We start from the raw sequence: 21,424 nt of genomic DNA, 5'->3' as shown, positions 1-21,424 counted from the left end.
ATGAAACCATAATTTAGTACAGTGTAATAAGCGCTTATTTATATGTACATTAGTATTATTACGTTTAAGTTTCAAAGTATTATATAATGTTTTGTTTTAATATAAGAGTATCCTTACCACTCTGAGCAGTACGTGAGAGGAAGCACCTTTTGTCATTGATCACTTACAGGTCTGAGATGCCGTAACGTACACGAATAGCGCCTAGCAATTTTGTCACAAGAGAACGCAGCGTAAGGTACTTGTTAGTTTTGATTTACTCTCGAGATAAGGCCAGTACCCCACCCACTTACCCCTCTATGTGACGTCACCAGACTCCCCTCTGTCACCCCACCCACTCGTGCTCTCAGTCGGTGTCTGGCCTCGTTCGGGAACGGACGTGGCTGTTCCAAGCTCTCCCTGCCAGTCAGTTCGTACCGCCGGCGGTGACACCCTACCAAGTATGAGCACCGAGTAACGCGACTGTTACTGTGAAATGGATACGTCACCAAAAGCGAGTTTAACATTTGCTGTAAGTTACTAGATTTAAAATTTTCAAAAAAACTATTAACAATTAAGTTACGCCCTATTAACTTTAAGATTACCACAACGTTGTATTTTCTATTTTAAAACGATATTGATTACTGAACATAAGTGAACTAGGTACTCGTGTAATATATTTATTTCTTATTTTCAATATTTCAAAAAACGTGTTAAGTATATAAAGAATTTTAAATAAAAGAATATTTGAAGTAGGTTAATTATGTGTGAACACATTATCTCACAGGAAAGCAGTAATTTACATGGAGAAAATGAAGTGTGATCTACGTGTAAAGTTAGTTTTTTGTTATTTTAATTCTTTTATCTTTAAATTATTTTAATATTACCTCTTACAATAACATGAATAGTATCACACATATAGGACTTCTGTCTAATAACGTGCATTTTCTATGATATGTTTCGTTTTTGTTTTCCTTTTATATCTATTTAACATCACACTATACAATTCAATTATAATGTTATAATACACATTAAACATCAGTGCTGTAATTAATATTCATATAATCACAATGAAGCGCGTATTCTTCAAAGATCATCTTTATACTATTGTTGTAAATCAATTTTATTTATCAATATAGCCCCCTTTAAGGAAGGGAAACATTGCTAACTTTAATGACGTGTACTAAATACTCTTAGAGCTTTTCAAAACTTTTATTACTTGACAAAGTAAGACCGGTTACAACCCCCGTAGCTCGTTTGTTGTTGTTGAGTTTGCAATCGTACACATTCTAAAGCATCGTTCATTGGTGGTAATAACTAACGATATCACCTAGAAAATCTGTAGTTTCCTACGGAAAATGAAATAAACTAAAAGTTTAAGAGACATAAAAAATCTTTCTGATTATTTAAACCATTGCCAATATAAATATAGCAGAGGTAGATTTCATGTAATTTTGATGGTAATGAAGATAAAATGAAAGAACAAATTTAGCGTGTGCATTTTACAATCAAATAGACAACGTAGCTTTGAACATTTTATTATAATTCTGTAAAACAAGACTGGACTCAGACAGTGAAAATATATAACAATACATTAAAATGTATTCCATTATTTTATATTCTCGGTATTTGTGATAAACACATTCTCTTAATTTTAATTTCGTGTAAAACAATATTTGTTTGGTTTTATTTCATAAAACTTAATAAATAAACCTAGTAAAATTGTTTAAAATATGATCAGATTTCGTGAAACATTAATAGATCTATTTTACCACAGTCATTGTAGATCACCTAATAAATCAATAACGTTGTTCTCCGAAACTTTTAAATCTATGGCGCAATGCCGTTTTTTTATTTCAATCCAGTAATGCTTTTTATCTTCGTTTATTTTTTTTATTTATCTATGCCTTTATGCTATATTTCTTATAACAGACTCTCGAATAGTGTAGAGGGAAGAAAACTAAGTACATTAATGTTAGTAATGTTTAATAGATTAGCTCATAAAAATACTTAAATCAATACAGTTCTTGGATGTATATATTAGTTTGTGGCAGTTGTTATCGGAATAGTACGCCGAAAATAAGTAACGCACTCAACTTCTGTGTTATGAGCTACAACATACGTCGTTCGAGTTGATGGCAAACGGCAGAGCCCTTAACCTTAACTCGGTCCATACACTCATGTGTTATGGTGATTGTACCATGGTGGTTACACTAACTATGATAATTATATAGTTGTTATATTAGAAGCGAAGTAGTAGTACACCACACCACGTGGTGCGTAATAGACTTCGCTGGGGCTGCATACAAACAAATAAAGTCTATACGTCATATTGTTTCCGGTTATTCTTGCGACAGATAGACAAACAGACAATCACAGAGAAAAGTAAGCAGACCGAAGAGAAATTGTTTCAGCTTACTATTAATTAAGGTACTAAATTGGCCTTCAATGATGCTCATCATCAAACTTATTATTCTCTCTGTACATAAAGGTTTGATTCAAAATATAAAGTCTACAAATAAAATCTTCATCAAGATATCTAGCTACATGGTACATTTACGCTTTTGATCATTAGTTAGTATTCAAAACGATGTTTCAAAAGAGAAATTCTACGCACAAAGTCACCATAAGATGTTCTAATTATTGAAATTTTTAGGCTACATGTGTTGTATTGCTGTACCTTCTAGCCTTATTTCCTAGTTTAAGTGTTAGAGAGAGAGAGAGGGCTTATAAGACCTAAATTCGCCTGGTAAAAGATTAAAACCTTTACTTTTCACATTAAATTTGGAGATAAAGTTTAAATGTTCGTTCCTTTATGAAAACAACCAATCTAAGAAAGCAATTATGTCATTGCTGTCATTGGTCATTTACTGAAAACAACATAAATGATTACAAATATGATTATATGATTCACATTGCACTTAGTTTGCGTGAATATACCTTTATTTTCGTCACGATGGTTACTTATAATACCACACTATGAATGTCAGAATTTTATTTTTATTCATAAAGCTGGATATCTTGCCAAATTAAACATTATCCTTTTTAATTAAGTTGGGGTTCATACTCCATAGTAGTGTTTAAATAATAAATAATTACACTCTAAGCAAAAGATCATGTTAATGATTTGAGATAGTTAGACTACGTGTGTTAAATGTCATATTATTATATGTTTAAAAGTCTAGTTATTCTGCTATTATCTCACTGCTATCCTGATTAACCATAAGATCAGTGTTAAATGTTTGCTAAGCTAAGCAAAACACAATGGAGAGAAATGCAACATCTTCGAACACGTGTTAGAAATATCGTAAAGGCAGGGGGACAAACAGAATTGAAATAATTCCAGCCCTTCGAGTAATCAGGATTTTAAATACCCAAAAAAATTAATTGACTGATTAGTTTTGTTATTAATTCAAACCAAACCTTTTACACTTATGCGACTGTTTTTCTAGGCAATCCTATGCCTGTGGTTGATTTGGAAATGGCTCATATACAAAGAAGAAGATAACAAAGTGGAAACTAAATTATACTATCAAACTGTATTATCAATGAATCCTTGATAATAAGCTGATAATTAATTTTAATTTTGTTACTGACGATAGGCGGATAGATAATTGCAAAGAATTATAGTATATCCAACATGTAATGTCGTTATTTGTTAGAGAAGATAACGTCTTTAAATCTTCTGTGCATACTTAACATTATGCATAAATGGTTTTTTACCTTTTTAAACTCGAAATATTAAACAACTATCGGAAAATTCAAGCTTACCGAGTAGGCATCCATGTCTCGTTACCACAGCAACTACTTCTAAATCACTCGAATTCTTCATTTCTTCAAGTGGCAGACCCTAGCCTGTCCATACATTAGTCGATGAATGTCTCACTCTAGGTGGCGGCAGCCATAATCCTTGTCAGCACCTCACTTGAAGACAGCGATATCTGGACCGTAGCGCGTTGTGCGAGTTTTATTACAACCACGCATTCAACCACAACATTTTATATTCAAATATGATATAATATCTTATTATCACATTTTACACGTCTGACAAAAAAACTTTAAAAAATGTGAGACCATATGAAAATGATAGATCATCTCTCCTTCCTTGTATTATCTAAACTTAAATGTTCCATTTTATAACAAATAATTAATGGCAAATGTTCGAGATCATACTATCTCTAAGAGCAAATACCTTCTGAGAAACAGTGTTCTCTTATAGTATGACTAAAAATACAGGAAATAACACAGTTTGGATGAGAAATTATTTGTTTGCTTTATAAAACGTATGGATATACAAGACAGGATATTCAGGATTGGTATGGTAGGGGGTAGGGGCGGCCTCCTATCTAAATCCATGAGGAAGAATTATGGTACTAATCTCAAAGTCATGTCCCACCAGAAGAAGGGGAGGCCAGCTCTGAACCAGCCTCTCCAGTCAAAGCAGGCAGGGGTGGCACACCCTTGCTGAGGCTAACAAGAATCTATGATACTTAGGGACCCCCACCAACTCCACAGTCATCTCCCGCAGTAGACTAGACGTGTCAGATTACACTTTCACCCCAGAATCTCAACATGAGTAACACATCGGTTCTTGCTGTGCCCTGAGGTAGGTTCAACTGGAAGGTATAAACCAGCCAAAAGTGATCGCTGCTGGGTTTTTTAAACATACTATATATACCTGCCATCTCAAAATATGCTACATTTGTGTAATAAAAATTATGACCATGCTTGCAACATACAACTATACATCATATTTTTTATGCTCATGCCAGAAATAAGATATTTATGAGTAAGAATTCGAGTTTAACTTTAAGTATGGTATTTTAGAATTCGATTGTGGAAATAACGTTACAATTTTAAAGATACTAATAATAACGTAACGAGCTGTGTAAATCTAAGCATAAAAATGTCAAGATTCCGTTACTATCTACATTTTAAAACAAGTAGCTTTTGTTCCGTTCTCCACCCATGATTCAAGTTGAAAACTTTTGAGTTATTAAATTAAATAATAACTCAAAAGCTCATTAAATTAACCGTAATCAGTTTGGAAACTTTTACAAGACAAATCTTGTAGCTAGCAAGTTCGTATATTATACATAATTAATTTGGATTGAAAATTAAAAACAACATCGCCTATCTTAATGTTTTTATTTTAGAAAGAACTTTGTAGTGATTAAAATTTACAATGCCTAATGCTGATTTTATTTTATAAATAATGAATTTGACTGTACTAATTTTCCAATGTATAGCATACATGTGTAAAGTACAGAACGACCAACGATTGGAAGTTCATAAAATGAGAGATAGATGATACAATTTTATGATATTTTCAAATGATGATACACATTAGTGATGCAAGCTGACGGCGGGATGTACAAGATTTGTGTTAGAAGACAAATTAGCATAATATATTGTAGGGAATGCTCACGTAAGCTTCCGACTATGCAGCTACTATCGGAACACAGTTGGCGATAGCTTCCTAGTACAATAGGGTACAGTGCAGTGACTACTGTTTCTCTCTATTATTGATTGTATAATTGTATAAGAGTATCTAACCTTCCTCCAACGGGCTTCCAATGGTTACACGAGCGGATGGGCAAGACTGATTTGTGATAAGATGTTAAACAATTTCCTTCTTAATATTTGGAGTTCACAAACGATTACAGAAATGTTCCTGTTCGGGCTTATTTAACTTGATGACTTACTGAAGAGACTAATGTAATACAAACATTAAAATGTATTCAATATCTATTTAAGACATAAAACTGATAAATCACTTTGGGAAATTTTAGGTCTAATAATCCTTTACATGACCGTTGAATCATGTTTTATAAACTGGAAAAACAGTGGTTTGAAATTGTAGAAAACGCCATTAGATTATCTTACCAGTTATTTATAACTGATTATGATTTTCTACGATTGCATTCTGTCATGTATTTATTTCATCGTTTATACACCTTCTAGAAGTAGTTGAGGATTTGATTTGTGGGAAATAGTGACATTAAAACCGTCATATATCCACACTCCACGTTTCTTGTGTGTTAAAATTATGTAGAATAAATTTAAAAGATCGAATTTCCCGATTCAACAACAATTAATTAATTTTGATAAAATCAGAGGAAATATTGTTAAAGTGAATATATTTGATTAAAATAAAGTTATAACTACTATTTAGAAGGTTTATTTTTGTTCATATATTACAATTCTCACACTGAAAGTCCATTACAAATGACTCCACCCTCCAGCGAGACCTACAAGCGACGGGTTGCGTTGTTAAAGTGTGAGTCTTTAAACTAATGAGCAGATCATTTAGACCGTAATGAGAGAGGTATGGCAAACACGCAGCGTGAATGGTAGCAAGCTCGATCGACATCACATCACCAGACACGGCTGTTGGACACGTTTAATTCAATGTGTAAATGAGGTTCAGTCTTTTCAGCTCACGCCTTGAATTTAATTTATTACGCTATTATATTAATTATATTTGTGAATTAAGCATGTGTTCGGTAAATAGATTTTGTACAAAAAATATTTTTCTAATCTTGATAAGTAAACTCAAAATTATCAATGATTGGTATGAAAATTTGCTGGAACTATCGAGAGGGTACTTTATATTTTATACTTTATTCAAGTAAATGTTTGGAAATATTGTTTATCAGGCATTAATGTTACTCGATTCTGCCACTCTGGTCACATGTGTTCTCTTAAATATGTTTTAACATTCAAAATATTTATATTTCACCAGTTTAATTAATGAAATTGCAGGTCTACTTCCTAATCACAATGCAAGGTCGGTTCCATTTAAACAGGATCTTCCCAGATATTTGTTCTTTCGTTCAGAATATCAGTAACACTACGTTTCGAGATGTGTATCTAATCTCTTCGTCAGGTGAATATCTAACCTAACACATAACTATAATCTACGTTTAAATGTGTTGTAGTTTCATGCTAGACAAATGTTCGGAAAATCCTGTTTCCTAGACAATCCTTCTATCGCCAAAAACAAACTTTAACCAAAGAACTCTATGTTATAAGTTTCAAAACGTCACAAGTATTCACTAATCCATCAATGAAGTTTGATAAATTATGTAATATGCCATAATGTGGGTATATGTGTGTTTTATGTACTCAAAGATGTACATAACATACCATTGGAATGGGTGGGGATATTTGGCTATCAATGTTCTGTAGATGCATTGTACGATACCTATCCATGAAACACGATAGGCTGTGGAGGTGAAGAGTTGTCAATAATTATCAGTACTGATATCAGGCGAGCTCCCACGTGCAGTTAAAGGCCACATGACACTATTGCTTTATGACATTTGCGTCCAGACTTGGTGGACTATAATGTGGCTATGGAAGAAAATGGATATGTCTTACATTGACTATAAAGGACTAATGGAAACTTCTTGCACTGAATAAATGAGAGCTTTAACATCCAGTTAAGTTCTCATGATTAAAGTTTTTTTCTGGAAAAGGTTAGGCTAATTTTATACAGTGACAGGTTTGTTTTCAAATTGTAAGGTTTTGATACCTTCTCTTTTGTTAAATATGAAAAGATACGACGAACCACGTGTCGCGAAATAGTCATCGGTAGAGTCAGGACTGTATGTATAAGTTGAAGTCTATGGTTATACGTGTTACTATGTCACCTGTTACAGTTTCATATGAGAGAGGTTGTGTTTAGGTTTTATATCTGCCGTTTTCTCAATGTTCTCATGGTTACCCATAAGACCAACGTAAAAATGTTCACTAACGCTCAACTAACTTCTATGGAGTGATATGCACCATCATCGTACTCAATGTTGCCTGTGCCGAAATGCAGATTCGTGAAAAATATAAAGTTTTTGGGTCAGTTTGTTTTCATGATATTATACGGACATACAGATAGATAGTCGAAGTTAGGTCGACAGAGAGAAATGAAATTAGTACAGCCTCGCAAGTGATTAGTAATTTAAGATAGGCCAATAAGGCACTCGAGTTACTTGATTGAGTTAAGATGTGAATAACTCGTTTTATCAATCTATTATATAATTATAAATCCTATTATACATCTTTCGATTGTGTGTAAGATGCTATATTCTCTAGATTTATTTCTTTTCCAGAACAATATGTCTATTTTGACGTGACAAAGTCTTAAATTAGGTTGCGGCTCGGAGTCACTCATGAAAAAGTGTAAAGCCCGGTAACGTTACGATGCCCGTCCAGTGAGTCCGCCGCACGGGATCCGCACGGGATAAAGCAGATAACTGTGGGTCTGCCGCACGGGATAAAGCAGATAACTATTTTTATTCGTGAAAATGTGGAGTGCTTACATTCGTCATTTACAACAACTACAACAATAAAGGTAAATAATTGTACACTGATATTTCATTATCGTAAACTATGATTGATTGATTGATTGTTAGATTGACACAAAAGTTGAGAAACTGAGTTTATAGGTTATGTCATACTATTGACAAATGTTTATAGTGTTAAGTAAATTATTAGTTTAAATCACTCTGCAATCAATCGTAATTCAGTCGATTGAGAAGAAACAGCGCGTATTGCTAGTCAAACATTTAAAATAACAAATTATAACCTCTAACCTGTCATAACAGTGTGACCAAACAAACGAAATAAACCGACCAATCACCACGCGCGGAGTTAGAATTTAACTGTGTTTAGCAAGAATTTCAAATTCCAATTTTAGTAAATGTTTTATTCAACTTTACCATTTACAATAACAAATTTTAATTAATTTCAAATTATGTACAATGTTTTAGTAAACAAAATATATTTCTATAGTTAAAATTTGTGCAATTCTTATTTTCATTCAATTCCTTGTTCCTATTGTGCAATTTAATAATATTCATATCAATAAATATTCTACCGAGAAAAAGACGTTGTCACGTAAAATCTTCGCCCGTAAAACCGACTTTACAGGCAACCATAATTTTTTTTATCTCACATGAAGAGGAAATTTCCTGATCAATCCACTTAAATATCGTGAATATATTTTGAACTACAGCAAAAGATCTGTTAATTACATATTTAGTTCTTAATAGAAGTCGACGTCTATCTATCTATGCTAGATTTTATGATACTATTGTGCTTTCCCGTGAGCAGGAGTGTGATTAAAGTAATTAATTTTATAAAGCATTAATTTATTGAATAATGAGGTTTTGTGTTAATTACTATAGTATGAAAAAGTACTTAGTTTATTAAGTTCAATATATACTTAAGTAATAATAATTAGGGACATAATAAGAGCATAGAATAATTAAATAATATCCGTGACAAGTCGCTTAACGTAACCTTTCACACCTTACTACACAACTAGCTCACAAATTAAATATAATTAATTTGGTATCATTAACACTCTCCTAGAACCACATTACTAACAAAAGTTAAGAAGATCTTTAGATGAAGATTGTAAAATAAAAAATTATGAAAATAACAAGAAACCAAGTCAAACAATTGTAATGTTATGCAGAAAATAGAACAGTTAATTTCAAACACTACACATTATACGTTAATATAAATAGTTTATTATATTCTAACCAATGCAATACGCCTATTGCAGGCTAAACGCTTGGTAGGAAGGTTGAGTGCTATACTAGACTCAAAATTAAAACTAATCTATATGAGATAACTAATAAAACAGATAATTATACGATAATGGCCCAATCGAACACAGTTTTTTGCTAGCAAGCGGTAACGAAGAGACGGACAACAATTCCTTATCACATACTCTGCTAGTCATAATCAACTCCACCGGTTCCCTTTCCTACAGTCAAATTGACCTAGAAGCATATTGTACTAGATTTTTATTTTTCCACTAAAAGTACAAACCCAAATTTTCAGGCGATACTCTCATCGCAAATCACATGCAGGAAAAAAGACTTATAAAAATGACAAATAGAAAGATGAACGGACTGTTCTTTCACCTTTTCACAAATAAATCGTTTTTTTTGGATAAGCAGAATCTATATACTAACTAACTTTAACGATTGTGGGTGGGTCCTTTTCTTCTAGAATTGTCACATACATGGATACAAACGGTCTGGCCCTTTGAACAAGAGGAACCTATGTACCAATATCTCTAGGATCTTTTATGATTTATCAAGTCTCTAGGACCTTTTATTAAGAAAAATCGTATAGACGGACGGAAACGATACGATTTCAATACGTATGTCGATTAATCAATCAATCAATGCTTTATTGCGAAGACATGATATAGCACATGTAAAAGTCAATTCGAGTTCAGAGCTGAAATTTTGTATATTCTTACCACATCAGGATCACACTCAAACATACAATTCAACATTCATGCATCCTTCTTCCATTTGCCAATTTTCTATCTACAGCGCCGAAGTCAATATCCTACTTGGGTGATCTCCCAGTCAAATTCCAAAAACTGGGTAACATTATAAAATGCTTTTGACGCTAAAAAGCGTTTTAAACGAATGTCATGGAATTCTTTATAAAATCGGACAGCTTGTTGATAAAATGAACACCTGCCTGTGAGGGCAGATGTTCATAAACCACCGTTCTGTATTTACCCGTCCGGTAGTTTTCCTCTGTCTCTGGTCTCCGTTGCGAATGAATGTCTTGGCCAGTTGTCATGGCACATTTAGACATACAGAACAGAGTTATTTCGAAAATGAAAAGACTTGGCAGAGTCAACAGCCGAAATCTTTTGAAAGTTTCTCTACAAGACTTTCTGAAATTCAAATGAGCTATTATTTGAATCGCTTTGCTTCTGCAATTTGAACACTCGTCAACAATTTGTTTGTACAGGAACACCACAATACCACACCGTAGGTAAGGTGGGGATAAATAAATCCATAGTACGCCGTCATCAGAACCTGAGGTGGGCAATACTTAGCTAAAGATATCAAGACATAAATGCCTGAGGATAATTGAGTGCAAACATAGTCAATGTGGCAATTCCATGTAACCCTCGATCTAGGTGTATTCCAAGGAATTTAGTTCAGTAAAAATCTTCCAGTAATGAATCTGTTTATCTGAAGGCAGGGCCACATCTGAGTCAGCCGTCCACAGAGCAAAGTTCATGACATTGAATTTTGTAGTGTGTTTGTTTTAAGATTGTGTTGAAATGTTGAAATTGCTGATTTCCAACCAATTTAGCCCTGTTTTTAATTGTAATTTCTTTAGTTTTTTGAAGAAATTATTGATATAGAGATCATACGTTTTCGCAGCTTGGATCACTGTTTCGTAGGTTTTATTATACTTTGTGAAAAAAACACTTGAAATTTTCGTTAGAGGTTTATTTTTATTTCAGAGAAACATTTCAGTTTTTCTCTCGAAACCAATATGCCTTTACTGATCCACTTGTTTACCTTTTAGGAAAAACTCTGATGGTTTTTGTAGGACAGCATATATTTAGATAGTTAGATACTTATAAGAAGCAGTACATCGTGAAAAGTTTTAAATTGCTGTTCTACGGATTGAGTTAAATTTGGCAGTTCCATTTTTCTTTAGAGAGGCAAGTGTTTGAGAACAGCAATGTTTTATGCCTTATATATCTTACTGTTTTGGTAATTTTGGTCTCCCTCTTTTCTCTTTTCACTAATTATAACCTCGTAGCCATAGTGGATTTGTTTTGTATATATTGATGTGTTAATCTCTGACACTGCGATGTTTCGTACATTTCAAATGCCATTGTCTATGACTGTCTCACTTGTTCCAGTTATTAGCGTGGTGGTCGTGATCAATAACTCAAGGCCAAAATATGTTAACAAATTGATAAATGTTTTGGTGGTTTGTTGTTTGTTGTCAGTCCATCACGTTAATGTTGAAGTCGCCCGTCAGGACGAATTTTTGTCGTTGGTAGGTCAGGTCTGTAAGGAAGGTTTATAATTTAGAAAAAAATATTTCTTAGATTCCGCTGGGAGACCTATAGATTCCAACGATAAAAAATATTGAATTTACTGACTAAAGTTTGATACGAACTGCTTCTAAATCTCGTTTGACCGCTTCCTGAATTGAAAATATGGAAAATTAAAATTGATTAAAAAAAAATTGCTACGCCTCATCCTTTGCTGTGGTGTCTACAAAATACGTAAGGCAAATTGGAATTTGGAATTTGATGTATCTATGTTTTCACCTCCCGATTCCAATCATTCCATTGATAAAATATAGAATTTGGATTTTGTTGAAAAATTTCTCTATAGAGAACTCTTAAGGGTGCCTGGGATGGCAAATAGATGTGCGTAATATCGGTTCAAGTAATATATTTAAATATTTTAAATTACAAATCTGTATTCTCTCAATCGTTTGTTTGATATTCAACACACGTTTCATAAAAATATCTTAAAATTAAACGTTCTACCGTCTCGGAACTGCTTCTAGATAGTATTCTATGTGATAGCCAGAAAATTGGGGTAACGTTGCCATTCCCATGATATCACATCTCCTTCTAGGATTGATTGAGCAGTTAAACAATAAAGACATCGCACTTCTTAGGCCAATAAACTACGTTTAACTTACTGAAAATACACATAAGTGTTTATTCGTTTAAAGAAGATGAGCCTGTTATCAGTAATCGCAATTAATATTTATATTAATTTACCCTGCCCAAGAACCCTTTAAGTGCAACAGAAATTATTGACACCAATGCAGGTTTGTAGTGTAAAGTCTTCAAACGTTGTGTTTCCTCTCTATCCTAACGAAATTTCCACAACTGTAGTTTTGATAATACTTAACGCTACTTAGTTACTACTTCTGACCGAACCTTCTCTTCTTTTAAAATATGTGTTGAGGGTGTCTGAAAACAGCCATTGATTTGATCAAACGGTAAAATGATATATTTGTATCGTCAGAATAGGTATACAGAGTTTATTATGTTTGTTTTAAACCCTCTCAGCATAATTGCACTTAGTCTAAAAGAACTATTGCGCTGATGCATGAGTGCCAAAATATTTAGAACGCTTAAGATTAGGATAGGCCGTTCCTGTTGATATCCCATGAGCAAGGATAACGTTTTATATCACAGTCATGTCATATTGGAAATTAGAGTGCTTAGCTCTTTGAGGCAAAGTGGGCATTTGAGACGAGAGGATGCAATATTTGTCATGATGAGCCTTTCAAAATCCATGAACATTAAGGGAGTCTCAACTTATCTAAGCGTCATCCTCCGCAGTAGAATAGAACTATCGATCCGACCTTATACCCCCATATTGGTATATTTACGATTTATGTATAACTAGCTCTTGCACATCCATTAGGTTGCCCAGATTTTTCTGACACAATGTTGCTGTTATACCCAGTGTATGTTATACTGGAAGGTATAAATTAACAGAAATGAACTCTCCCCTAGAGCAACCTGCTCCCCTTACAATAAACCAAAAATAAGTTATCTGCATAAAAACAGTTACACAACCAATGTTCTACCCTGAAATATTCCATAATTTACTGATTGTGATCATTGTTGGTTCCATTAACTTGGAGAAACTATTTTCTATCATGAAAATAATATTGAATTTTATTTCATGTTTAGTTTTTACAGCTATCAATTACAGTTTTTTGTTACCATTTGTTTTCGTTGTTTCATCGACTTACTTTGCCACATTTAATCGCATCTGTAGTGACGTTTTAATACTTTTAAAAACCTGCATTAGTTATTTCGTAGCATTTTATGTTACTTTTATATTTGTACGTGGTACGTTATGTAATATTTTCTAAACATTTGTCAGGCAGAGGCTAATGGGGTTTAAAATTGATATGTTGCCTTTTTGTGTTGGGATGCCTGACCGAATTAAGGGCGTCAAGAAAGTTTTCCAGAGCAAATACTAATACTATTTACATGTAGTAAAGGTTTTAAATGAATTAAAGTTCTGATGGAGAAATTATGTGAAAATACCATCAAACCACCATAGACTAGTACGTACTTCGACTATTGAAAAGTCTAAAGAACATTCTAAGATAAATTGAAATGTTATTACTATGCAGTTATGTAGTAAATAGTTTTAAAATAATAAACCGGAAGGTTTCATTCACTGTAGTGAATGTTTGCACAACTATATTAAATATAATGAGAGGTTTATGTGATATAATAAGGGTTAGTTACGTGGGTTTTAGCTGTATTCAAATGGGACGTAAGATTCTGCTAAAAAGCTTATTATTTTACTGACTATATAATACTGATTAGATATATCCGTACAGCCTAGAAGTGTACTCCAAAGAAACATGTTGTTACTAGTATTTCATTTTACTTCTTATTTACTTGCTAATTAGAAGCTGCTACTGCTATTGAGTAAGTTTTGATGTGAAGAGGTTATAGATTGACATTATTTATAAAATAAGCAAAGGATTAATTTATTTTATAAATCATATTTATGATGGTATTAAATATTGTTTTCAATTAGTTTTGACAAGTTTTTCTTATACGTATGCCACCTTGGTATGAATGAATGAAAAACCCCTTTAATAAAGAGGCGGAGTTAGGGCTATTAAGCCCTCTCTACCACTCAACCTCATATTGTATACAGAAAACTCACAATAGTTTAATAAAATTGTGGTCAATTATTATCTTATTCTTTAAACAGAAAAAGTAAATTACCTATACAAAAGTAAATTATTGTAATATGAAAACTATATATTTAAATTAATACCTAAAATACAGAAAAATGCATTATACATTTTATGATATATACAAGATAATTCAAAATTAAGAGCAAGAAGCAAGAAACATTCAATCATTCTAACACACCGATTGACCACATGACCACAACAAACATCACCACCCGTCACCCCCACAGGCTCCCCAGCAGCCTGAAGAGCAAGAAGCAAGAAACATTCAATCAGTCTAACACACCGATTGACCACATGACCACAACAAGCAGCACCACCCGTCACCCCCACAGGCTCCCCAGCAGCCTGGCATGTCATACGTTAAGATGTTTTAAACGACCACGCACGCGTCATTATACTTCAACAGCTGCAATATTTTATCTTTAGTTATTAATAATCAGTTACGCCTTTGGCATTTATGGTTTTTTGTATGCATAAATAGTCATTCTGCCGTTAAGATTAAAATTATAAATACTTTTCTGCATGTCGAGTATCCTTGTTAAATAGGGCAAAACTGCACGTTATTACTGACAAATAGTCAGCTTTACACTTACTTTAAATTTTTGCTTTATAGTTTTAAGTATAAATTAAGTCTTTAGTTGTTGATGCTGACTACAGCACTTAATTTATTTGAATAGTTTTATACAAACTAAACATTGTCCGTTAGTGAACAAATAAATAAATACTACAACTATTTCGAAAACTTTGGATGTATATTTCCCCTATATTGTATTACCCAAATGTTATATTACCCATTATACAATATTGGTACTAAATAAAATACAAGAACCAAACCAACCATGTTTTTTCCCAATAGCTCAAGAATGATAAAAAGGCATTTACGCCGTAACGGTTTTTAGTTAAGATAAAAATCCCTTTTTTCCCTTACATTCATGTTGCCTTTAAACAGAAGCTGGCTATAAAACCCATATATATATATATATATATATATATATATATATATTAGTATATCTTGGATAAATATAGCAATAAATTATAACTATAATTGTATTCTATAATTACATGTAGCACAATTATGTTGTATTGACTTTTTTGGTTTAACAAGTGAATGTGGCATAACTACATGAGTCTCATCTTGCGGCATTGTTCTTAACTTATATAGTATTCAGACACTCAACCCAATGAATGGTACTACCATGATTGCTGCCGTACTAAAACCTTAACAATTTATTATTATTAAATAATTATTTTGTTTAAGTATTCAGCTATGGTATGTCAGCATTTTAGTTTGTATTTACAAATCTAACCATAATTTATATTCCAGCTGTCTCCATGCTATTTTCAGCACTTCCACTATTTGTGTTAGAATGAACCTGGTCATTTATATTGCAATCTACTGAACCAATATTTTCCATTTGCCCACCTTCCTGCCTACTCAAAAATTACTAAGGATACACCTGGTTTCTCACTGATTATTTATTGTATAACAAGCCTTGTGTAACGAAATTGCAGTGTTCTGTTTGAGCAACGAGATTTAAACATTAGAATATTGCAAATTTTTATATTGAGGCATTACGGTGCTAAGTATAAGTACAATCATTTAAGATTACTTTTTATATTGCTTAATAATACGAGTATATTGCTCGTATATTACAAACATCCGTTTCATGTTAGTACGAGTTTTTGCATATTTCTACTACTTATTTTGATAAAGGCTGCTTGTAAAGAAACTTTGTAGGTTTTAAAATACAAATCATATTTCTCTGGCAACTATGATTTTGAAGTAAAGGGATTCAAGTACAATAGGTACATTCTCAGGTTATATTTTCAATGAAAATTCAGGGCAATTACTAATCAACTTCAGTTCTAACTTGCTTTAACATAATTATCACAGATTTCACAAATTTTCTCAAGTGTTTAAAAACAGCAAAAAGTGGCTCACAACGATGAATGTAAGAAAAAGTCAAACTTCTTGAAGCGTTCTGATAAAAATGAAAAGTAACTTGTCCAAAACTCTTTTATATAGAAATATTTTATAAGAGTAACATTTATTAATGAGAAATAACTGCTGACTTTGTGATTATAATTAATATACACATTGTTTTATAATGAAATATTACGATTTAATTTTCAAAAGAATATTGAAAGGTAAGTGTAATAAGAAATGTAATATACCGTACGCTAAAAGGCAATCTCGCTCTATATTGAAATTCTATTGAGCGAACATCTCATTTTCCTTTGATATCTGCAGCTGATATCACTTGATCAGATCTGCATCACGGCACGGCCTTTGATGAATAACTTGCCTTTGTACTACAGGTGCATCACGTCTTTCAAAGTCAAATTAGTTTCATTACACAGTGCAGGGTTTTGTGAGAAGTGTTCTTACCTTACCTTCATTACGAGTATTTCATAGAGCTAACACCATTCGTTGAGGAATTATTACTGGTTAGACCAATTTAGACTACCGAGAATTATAAATAAATTCAAAGGATTATTTCCTGTGCACAAATAATTTTAAGGAACAGTAAATCATTGAAGTTATTGAAATAAAAAAATCATTGAAAAAAGCCATAACAAATATTTAATTTAAAAAATATTTGAACCCTAAAGGGGATTTTTTATTTCAAACTGGTTCTAATTTTTGGAACAATGATTAACACGTTGATTGTAGCGGATCCCTTACCAGGCAGAAAGGAAGGGTGGTCTAAACACTAAAATTATAAAAATGTCTGACTTTATTGAGCTCATATGTATGTGAACTGTTACACCGTTACCTTTTTATTTGAAAGATGTATGAAGGGCCTTTTAGACTATACTTTAGAATATAATTTATCGGGTATTTCTATGTTACTATTGGTCAAGAATGGTATCATCATGTATATCATTGAAGAAATGGATAATTGCCCTGCTTCTTATTGGATATTTGTTACGATGAGTTTTACAATCACGTGTCAGTGTTGATGATATGCTGCTGAAAAGCAGTAGGTCGCTGTCCCGTCTGAGCATCACGTTGAATCTATTCCAGACCCAGCATTTGTCACTAACGTTAATTTTTGTTGCAGACTAGTATCATCAGCCGATGATGTGCTGCAGCAGCAGCAGTGGCTCGCTGTCCCGTCTCAGCATCACGGTGGGTCTACTCTCCTTGGTTACACTGGTCACAGCGTTTGTCAGCAACGTGTGGGTATTCACACGTGAGCCTGTCACTCTCCCCAACACCCACTCCTCGACCACCATCACCTTCAAGATTGGATTCTGGAGAGCCTGCCCCTCCGTTAAGAAAGTCAACATTACTGGGCGTACGTTGACATAATTTTGTATTTAATTGAGAAAACAATGTTTAATAATGGATACATCCTTCCTTACCACTTCGCAAGGTTTTTCTACAAATCTTGCTTTTCACAGTAATTAAATTTTAGTATTTTTAGGGAATAATATATTTTAGTTTATTGTTTTTTTTTAGTTTAAACACAAAACAATGTTTATGAATTTTAATTGTAAAAAAGACATCGGATTATAATAAATTAAGATACATACAATACATAAATTGTAACTATTTATGGATTCACTTGTAATGAAGGACGCCCTAAACTTAGACTAGGGTAGAGTTTAAAATAAGATTAACAACTGCTGGGATGTTCACATCCTCCCTTGTAATCCATGTACCGCAACCGCAGCGCCATCCATCTCTTTGATTCACAGGATATCGGAAATTTCAAACTCAATTAACTAGAAGAACTTTTTAAATGAAACGTTTTCTTATTTTCTTTAAGTTTTGGTTAATATTTCAAAACAATCTAAACTTTTCATTTTGGTACTGAACCTTCATCTATTAAACTATTTCCCTGAAATTTTTTATGTTCCGATTTAGCATTGTTTCATTGATATCTTTCTTAAACAAAATTTGCACAGAAAAAAAGTTATGAGAAATTTAGTTCTCAAACCTAATGACAAAAATAATAGTGTTCAACCCAGAAGACCTTTTAATTTTCCCAGAAGTTGCATTTAAGTACATTTAAGTAAACAAATTTTTATCTTAAATTTCTCTATTCAGTTATTCATAATCATTTTAGGAAATTTCTATACATGATAGGTGGTACATGATATATTATCGAAACGAATTAAAAAACATTTAATTTCAAACATTGCAATATTTATATTTTACCAATAATAACGTCTTAATAAATTGTGTTTCTCAAAATATGGAGTTACTACTCAAGGAAACTATTATTCCGTTATACTATGATTAATCGTAATTTTCCAATAAATTTTATGAACCTTAGAAAATATATGTTGGTTTTTACTCTCTATTTGTGCGTACCTAAAATAAACTTGTTGACCTGTTTAGACATGCCGTCACCCGCCTGCCAGCTGATCAAGTACTCTCCATGGGATGAGATTTACAGCTCAGACTTGGGTGTTCTCTGGGCACCGCTAGAGTTTACCCCTGCTTTTGTCTCTAAAATGAGGTACGAGATAAGAGAAAGAAGATGAAGCCTTTAACTTGAATTAATATTTACATTTGTACAAACTTTGAATTATCGATACGACTTATGCAGAAGATATAAGGATATTTTCCCTACACTCTTAAGGGTACTTTTATCAAATTTGTTTTTATGCTTAATGTATTGCTATTGCCAGGTTCTCAATGCCGTTCGCCGCCATGTCACTGGTGCTGACCTTGGTTGCTTCCATGTTCGCGCTGATGGGCCACTGTAACTCTGACCACAAAACTCTGGTTGCATGCGGCCTTTACACATTGGCAGGTGTGCCAGTCACTCTCACATCTGCTCTTTAATAAATACAAGTTTTTTATTACATTTTTTGTGGGTTCAGTCACAATCGAATATGAATTTTAACATAAATCTATTGTTTTGTATAATTTTTTCAATATAATTATGTGATATTTATAATTTAATTTACTTTCCTTCGTTGTAAAGGAATTGACTAGATTTCTGTGATTTATAATATAGTTATTACTAGTTGTTTTAAGAAATATTCGAATTTTCCGAAGGTATAATATTATTTTGCATACAGTAATCCTTAAGATACCTGTCTTCCCACAAGACATGTATACTGAAAATGTCGTAGGCTTCACTTTAATAGGAGTTTTACATTTAGTCTACTATTATTGAGTAATTTAGTACTAGTTAACATAAATACTTAGTACATAAATAGTTATTCATTATGATGGTTACAATACCTTAAAGGTGACAAATCACTAAGATCAAAATGATTGTGCTGAATGTGTTACGTGTTACAGGACTTACCTTGGCCAGCGGTCTGGTGGTGTTCGTGTCGGTGCTGAGTGACGCCTACACAGAGCGACCCCCAAGGCCCGCCCCCAGCCCGTACCACTACCACTACGGTTGGTCCTTCTTCACGGCGGGAGTAGCATTCGTGCTGTCCGAGGTGGCTGCACTGCTTGCGATGACAGCGTATCTGAAGCGGTTTCCCACAGTGGAAGACATGGTTAGGACCATGGTACCCGGTGCCGACCGTCGGCTCCAGGAGAGACAACTGTGCAAGGAGTTCCTGGTGAAGAGGGCCAACAACCCAGACATGCTGAGGAAGTCGGAGTCGGACCCTAACGAGCAGGAAGGCTGTGACGGTCCTCTTCTCACCAACAAGACACCGCCGGACATTTGCTCCACAAACATTCTGGCCGAGGAGAAGAACTTCCACCTCGCGGCCACTACAGTCCCTATCACCCTCATGCACAAGAGGCCACCAAACAGTGCCTATCCCGGGCAGCCGATCACGTTCCAGTTCCCGACCTCCAACTTCCCGCGGTACGCTACCATCGGTAGCTGCACCATTGTTCACCAAGGGGTCCTCGGAGTTTCCGAAGGCACCGGAACTTCCTCCTCCTCTGGGTCCTCCGCATCCTCGGCCGGAATGGTGACCTCCTCTGGAAGTTCTGTGTGCAGTAGGAATTTCCAATCCTTACCCAGGACAAGGAAACACTCCACCCCATCCACACTGAATACGAAACGGAGTGGCTCTCCATCCAGCCTCAGCCAGGGTTACTGTTCCGGCGGCACCTCTGGCCAACCTATCATCATTCATTCCGATGAGGAGATCGTGTAATGTGTCTCTATCACTACAGATGTGACAATTAAGTGTATCTACAGGGAAAAGTTGTTAAGAGACAATCAAGTGTTATTGCTGTGAATACATTAAAAGTTTGTTACATTAACCGATGGAAGTGTAACAAAATATTGGGGTTGAACATGAATCTATATTATTGAATTTAATAGTAATTGTATTTAAATTTGTAAGCAAGAATTGTTATTTGCTATGTGTTTGATGGGTAATTTGTATTAAAATATGTTTTATAAATTGCATTATGCCTTTTTATAAACAACGCCATGAGGTTATAAATATTGAAGTTATTGAACACTGATCTTATATGCAACATCAATTTTCTATAAGCTAAAAAAGGGTCTTAAAAATTATCGCAAATCTGGAAATAACGAAGCAATAAATAAAGTAAATAATTTAGGGCGTTCAATATAATCACAAGATATTCCGTAATTCTAATATGTACACTTTAACAATTTTATTCCATTATATTCTAATTTTCTTGATTTTAAAATAATTCTTATAGTGACAGGATAGGTCTAGGAAGTTCATCAAATATTCATAAGGTTATAATTATAAGGTATATATTTATTATTTAGTTGAATATATATTCTGTAACACCTAACACAATTACACAAGAATTAATTTTTCAGTATTCATACATTTCATTTATTATATGACTGAACAAATATGAAATATAAAATTTAATATACATGTTATAAAAAAGTATTGTAACTATTTTAATACATCTCTTATGAACAGTTGCAAAATATCTTGTATAATTTTATGACATTCACATTAATTGAATTTGTATTGAAGT

At 33.4% G+C, this 21,424-nt stretch overlaps 1 protein-coding gene across 1 annotated transcript; it reads left to right on the top strand.

Annotated features, from left to right (window-relative positions):
• Positions 1–360: 360 nt before the first annotated feature.
• LOC124358894 lies at positions 361–20,867 on the top strand. The gene is made up of 5 exons (XM_046811143.1): positions 361–508; positions 17,583–17,819; positions 18,869–18,989; positions 19,162–19,286; positions 19,784–20,867. The coding sequence occupies exons 2-5, from the start codon at positions 17,600–17,602 to the stop codon at positions 20,608–20,610; spliced, it is 1,293 nt and encodes a 430-aa protein (XP_046667099.1). The 5' UTR covers positions 361–508; positions 17,583–17,599; the 3' UTR covers positions 20,611–20,867.
• The last annotated feature ends 557 nt before the right edge of the window (positions 20,868–21,424 follow it).

The sequence above is a fragment of the Homalodisca vitripennis genome, chromosome 4 (assembly GCF_021130785.1).
Source record: "Homalodisca vitripennis isolate AUS2020 chromosome 4, UT_GWSS_2.1, whole genome shotgun sequence".
Lineage (NCBI taxonomy): Eukaryota > Metazoa > Arthropoda > Insecta > Hemiptera > Cicadellidae > Homalodisca > Homalodisca vitripennis.
Note: the sequence above shows the minus strand (reverse complement) of the source record. Positions and strands in the feature narration are given on the sequence as shown.